This window comes from Octopus bimaculoides, chromosome 7 (assembly GCF_001194135.2).
Source record: "Octopus bimaculoides isolate UCB-OBI-ISO-001 chromosome 7, ASM119413v2, whole genome shotgun sequence".
Lineage (NCBI taxonomy): Eukaryota > Metazoa > Mollusca > Cephalopoda > Octopoda > Octopodidae > Octopus > Octopus bimaculoides.
The window spans coordinates 15668601-15675116 of record NC_068987.1 but is presented as its reverse complement, the minus strand read 5'-3'; the positions used below and the strand labels follow the sequence as shown (position 1 = coordinate 15675116).

Here is a 6516-nt window from a genome sequence, read left to right as displayed (position 1 = left end):
ATATATATACACATATAACAACTGAAGGGATGGAGTTGTTGATATTGCATTTACTCCACAGTTTACAGATATTTCAACAATGTTATCTGAATAAAAGTAAATATATTTGTTTCCTTAATTTGACTAATATGAGAAAAGAATGGAGATGAAGTAGAACCTTGTTTGAATTCTTATAGTTTTCTATTATTTGCTTGTGGGGTGAAGAAATAGCTTACCTTGATCGACGTCTTCAGTGTTAAAGATAAAACTTAAACTAGTCACACAACTGGTACTCAAGAAGTCTTTCAAGTTTCCAACCTGAACGCTGAAACAGAACAGAGAACAAATTTTGGGTGAAATATATAACAAGTGTATATGTGGTAAGAAGCTTACTTCTCAACCACATGGTTCCGTGTTCAGTCCCAGCTGTAGAAATCTGCCAAAACAGACAATAGAGTTTGGCACAGCCCTCTGGTATGTCGGCTCTTGTGAAACCGTCCGACTAATGCCAGCATGGAAAATGGACGTTAAATGATGATAATAATGATATATGTATTATCATCATCATCATTTAGTGTATGCTTTCCATACTAGCATGGGTTAGACAGTTTGAGAGCTGTACCAAGTTTCTGTCTGATTTGGCATGGTTTCTACAGCTGGATGCCCTTCCTGTCTATAGAAGTATAGACACAGGCATGGCCGTGTGGTTAAGAAGTTTGTTTCCCAACCACATGGTTTTGGGTTCAAGCTCACTGCATGGCAACTTTGGCAAATGTCTTCAACTATAGTCCTGGACCAATCAAAGACTTGTGAGTGGATTTGGTAGATGAGAACTAAAAGAAGCTCATTGTACACACACACAATGTATTTGTAAGTATGTGTATGCTTGTGTGTCTCCTTTTTATGACATTGTGTAACAATTGTAAACAAGTGTCATTGTCAAACAAGCAGTGTCATTCATTTCAAATATCCTGTGGAAATGTGTCGGACCATGAAGAAATATTTACCTTACATGGAAGCAGGTGAGGGTTGGTGACAAGATGAGCATCATCTAGCCACAGAACATCTGCCTCGACAAACTCTGTCTGACCCATGCAAGCATGGAAAAGTGGATGTTCAAATGAAGATGATAATGAATTAATTCGTACACCACACCTAAAATATTATCTTGAAAGGTGACAGTTTAATCCTTTAGCATTCAGATTAGTCTGCGAAATATGCTTATTTCTTCATAGTGTTTTGAATTAATCACGCATTATCTCATACATTTGAGATTTCAATGATATGATTGTCTATTCTGAGAATGACATTATCGGGTAGGTGTATGAGGCTGGATCCTGACAGTTTGAACATAAAACAGGTAGAATAATTGAGGCAGATATGGCCGGTTTAAATGCTAGAGGGTTAAGAATTCCCAATTCTGATAAGGATCATTTGAAATGAAACCATTTTTGCTTACCGAGCACCATTAATGTAACCACTTTGTAGTTTTTTGATGTTGGCTATGAGGGCAGTAGATGGAATCTTTCCATGATCTAGAATATTAAAAACAACAATTAAGATTAGAATTAAGCTAATAAAAAAGATAAGCATATAAAAAGTTACAACACAGAATCATATCAGAGTAAAATAATTATTTGATATAGAATTATAGGAAGTTGAAATTTATTTCTAAGAAAGACAATGTATTTTCCAGCATACAAGTTGAATTTTTCACACAAAACAAAGGTAGGTTGACTTATATAGGAAGACAACTCTGGAGGACCAAAAATTCCATGTGAAATGCATTAGGTTTTAGAAAGATAGTGACAATGTTTGAATGTTTACACTATATATTATGTCAACTTGTATGCTGTAAAATATATCATAAGCTAAATCATATGAATCTCTATTCAATATCTATCTTGAATCAAATGCTTCACTGACAAAATAAGATATTTCTGATAGGAAACAGAGACCCATATTAAACTAAAACATACAATTACTGTTGTTTCATGCTAAATAAATCTTCATGTATGTATGTGTGTATGTATGAGAATTTTTGTGAGTGCCTGGGTATAATTCTTCAGTACATACAAATGACTGATTATGAACATTGAGTATCTGTGTAGCAGAGACCTTATAAGCAGAGAGTTAAAATGTTCACGTGCCAATGAGGAAGGGAGGGGGCTTCTCAGTAGTCACTGAACCTGCTAGAAATAGCAGCCAATTACTTCTGAATTCATATGCCTGAAGTCTTAGGCCCAAGTTACATTTTGCATGGGCTTGACCAGAGCTGACTTGGGTCTAAACAACAACAACAACAACAACGACTTGATGAGAATACTGTAGAGTTCCAGACATAACAGCGACTGGAAATGATGGAAATAATGTGGTCTTGGAAAATATATTTCAGACCCAACCATCATTAAATAAGAAATGTATAGATTATTGCAAAACTTCATTTTAAATATACAAACTATTCTACTGTCCATGGTTTCAGTATCAGTCTGGATTGGTCACTATGTGCTTGGAGGGAAAACAAAATAAAACCATCCACTCATCCCTCCCTTCTCCTCACTTAATTTAATTTAATTTATTGTATTTAATTAAAATTTCAAGCTTATCTCCTTCGCTTTTTTTTTTTATCTCCCAGAATTAATTATTAGGAAAAAGTGATTGCTTTCACCACTTGAGTGGAATTTTAATTAGTTAAAATCTCTTGGCTTACTATATCAAGCATGCTAGAATCTACTTTACTATTAAGTTTTCATGCAGCAGGTCTCCCTAAGAATTTCCCCCCAATTGCTCTGCTAAACTATACAGCTCTGTATGCAGGAACGAGGTGGTGGAGGAAGAAATAATGAAAAAGGTGAAATAGCCCAGTGGATAAAGTATTACAACATTAGCATATAGGTTGTAAGTTCAAATCAACTGCATGCATTTCATTGTGTCTCTGCATAAATTATTTTAACCAACTGTCAGTAAGAGATACCAGATCATCAGTGAACAACGGTCTGTAATAAACTGCTGCTTTATCTAATAAGAAATTTATTCAATTAATTCGCTCATTCTGGAATTATGAACTACCTCTTAAAAGTGGTCTTTTAGAAACATGGAAATAAACTAGTCTCACAAATATCAGTTCCCAATAATACAGGAAAACCTCCAGGAGCTAAGGGCATTGTTTCTCTTGAAACTGTTTCCTTAGCCTAGAGGTTTCTAACTTCAACTTTATTTTCTTTTAGCTTTAGGTATATCTTAAAATCAAGGTGCCATGTGAAAAAGCACTGGTGCAGGTGCCACAGAAGAAAGAACTGGTGCTGGTGCCATGAAAAAATGCGCTGGTGCTGGTGCCTCGTAAAAAGTACTGGCACCATGTAAAAAGCACTGGCCATGGTGTCGTAAAAAGCACAGGTGATGGTTCTTAAAAAGCGCTGGTGCTGCTCTAGTCAACCTGACAAATGAATAGTCCTTTCCACATAATGATAATTAGCAAATTGCAGCACAGTGTGGAGACTCACAACATGAAAGGACAGAAGTGAAGCACATGAAAAAGAGGTGAGAAATAACTGACTTAAAATCTGGTTATATTTATACATGCAGGTATGGTTTCAGGCACAAGCATAAGTATAGGGGCAGACATGGCTGTATGATAGGAATCTTGCTGCCCAACCACATGGTTTGGGATTCAATTCCACCCAGTGGCACCTTGGACAAATGTGTTCTACAACAGTCCTGGGAGGGCCAAAGCCTTGCGAGTGGATTTGGTGGACAGAAACTGTATGAAAGCCTGTTATATGAGAGAGAGAGGGAGAAAGAGAAAGAGAAGAGAAGAGAAGAGAGAGAGAGAGAGAAACTGTCTATTTGCCTTGATATCACATAGGTGTGATGTCCTTTGTTCCCAATTTTCTGCGTCTGGCCATAGAGAAATATAATCTAGCTTGGAAACAGATGCAGGTTGGCAATAGGAAGGGCATGTGGCCATAGAAAATCTGCCACAGCAAAATTCCACCTGACACATATGAGCATGGAAAAGTGACCAGAGACATTGTTTACAAAACTAACAATTGGGTATAAAAAAAAGCTGATACCAGAAATTATAAACCATTACATCAAATTAGAGAAGAATTGTTTGAACATATGTAACTGGCTAGCTGACCAGTAAATATTCTTTGTAGGCATGTATAAAATGCTGCATTACATGTTGTTAGATAGGGTCCAAGTGCTTACATCAGCCTTAAGGTTGGAAGTAGCCCAAATAAATTTAACATGACCAGCAGGGGATTTAAAAAAATTTAAACAAACTTTTTTTTGTTGTTCTTGTTTTGGGAATTGTTTAAAAAATATTTAGAAACATTACAAATAAAATAGTGAAACAACTAAAGCAACAGAAAATGGAACAAGAATTGTAAATGTGTTAAAGATATTAATATATAATGGAAAATTAACATAAATTATTAAGAGTTTAATGAAAACTGTTATTGCAAGCAGGAAAACTTTGATGCAATTTTTGAGGGGTGACAGGGATGGGATAAAAATAAGCAGAAGCAAAGGGGAAAAAACTCCTTAGCTTAAACTGTTTTGCCTAAACTATAAAGCAAGCATATTTTAAATTAAGTCCCCTAACCTGGATGAGGGAAATGACCATTAGATTATGGTTTTAATAAAAACAGAGAATACAGAAAAAATAGGTGTTCATTATGATGAAGCTACGAGGATGATATCTTGGTACTCAACTAAGAGTCCACCACATCATATAGCAGAAACAAATGTAAGGTAATGAAGTTCATTGAATAAAATTTAATATTTTCTGGTGTGATTTCTATTACCACTCTATACTCATATGACATTGCGTTTTAGACCATACATAGATTGAGTTCTCACTATTCTTAAGCGAAATATTAAAATAAATAAATATATATATATGTGTGTGTGTGTACACACACATCCACTAGATCAGAAGACCATGCCTTGCTCCAGTGTCTCAATCTTAACATGGTTCCTCTGGCTGGATGCCTTTCCTATTGACAACAACTTTACAGAATGTACTGAATGTTATTTTTTTCTCATGACACCAGCAATAGTGTAGTCAACTTGTAACTAAAGAGCACCACATACAAAGTGTTGAGAGTGTAAAGTTTGATAAGAGGCCAAGGACAGGTTTATTGTTATGGAGAAGAGTCATGGCTACCTCATACATGATTGGCTGGGTTGGGGTTGAAAGTGGTGCCAGAAAGATTGATAAATACTGTGGTGACAAAGTGCCAGTTTGCTCCAATTTGCTCCAATTTGCTCCCTCATTTCAGATTAATTTTTGACACTGAAAATCCTATATTTGGTCTTTTATTAGATACAACAATGACATGATATCTTTCTTTATAAAACAATGTGATACCCAAGGAGCATTATAGCTTGCTCAAAGTATTGTGATAAAGAGATAAAATAACAAAGCAATGAAAGCAGAGATCTTCATACCATTCAAAGGAGTAAAAGTTTTATAATTATTATAAATAAAAAAAGCACCTGTGTGGTTGCTATGTAAGAAGCACTTGTGTTGGTGCCACTTAAAAAGCACTTCTGCTGGTGCCAAGTAAAAAGCACCCATACAGGTGCAAAGTAAAAAGCTCTCAGTACACTTTGTAAAGTGATTGGCATTAGGAAAGGCCTCTAGTTGTAGAACCCAAAACAGGAGCCTAATGCAGTTCTTCAGGTTGTCAACTCCTGTCAAATCATCCAACCCATGCCAGCATGAAAAACAGATGTTAAATGATGATGATGATAATGGTATGATATTCAGGCACAAAGTCCCAACATCAGAAGTAAACAGTCAAGAAATGTTAGTCTGTAATTGCAATATCATAGTTCTGGTGTAACAGTCCAAAATCTTATACTGACACCTGTTAAATTGTTTTTCAACAGTTCATTTCTGTAAGCAACGCCTTATTATTGATGAAGTTTTTTTATTACAGAATTTCTGTTTACATTATTTACATTTGACGGATATTTGTCCTCATCTTGTTTGTTGTCAACACAACGTTTCGGCTGATATACCCTCCAGCCTTCGTCAGGTGTCTTGGGGAAATTTCGAACCTGGGTTCTCATTCCTAATGATGTTACTATTATTATATTATTATTATTATTACTATTATTAATCAGGTCGCTGCCGTGAATCGAACTCGGAACCTTGGGGTTAGTAGCCCGCGCTCTTAACCACTACACCATATGCCCACAGAATTTCTGTTGTTGTTTAGTCCCCATGTCAACCCATAAAATTAAATAAATTTCCCTGAAATAACCAGGATTCATCCTAAACTCCACTATGACATTTTATCTGTCTTTCACATATTGTAAATAGAAATGATTTGCAACAACTATAACTAAAAAGACTTGTCAGTCTGCATTATGATTCTGGCAGACAAAATGGAAAAGATATTGCCCCAGAGGATGGTGAGAGAGGCATGCTAGAACAACCACTCTGCCTCATACGGTTCACGCTTGAGGATAGTCATCTCTGCTCCTATAGCAGGGCCCAAGAATGTGAGAGGTCTCCACAAA

General features: G+C 35.9%; 1 protein-coding gene across 7 annotated transcripts in view; it reads right to left on the bottom strand.

The window, feature by feature from the left end:
* Positions 1–6516, bottom strand: part of LOC106873376 (probable phosphorylase b kinase regulatory subunit alpha) — a 106059-nt gene that overhangs the window by 59707 nt on the left and 39836 nt on the right. For all 7 annotated transcript variants that reach the window (XM_052969281.1, XM_052969282.1, XM_014920707.2 and 4 more), the window contains exons 17-18: positions 1439–1514; positions 216–304 (exon numbers count right to left, since the gene is read on the bottom strand). In XM_052969281.1, coding sequence (XP_052825241.1) covers positions 216–304; positions 1439–1514 — 165 coding nt within the window. The remainder of the gene's footprint in view (positions 1–215; positions 305–1438; positions 1515–6516) is intronic.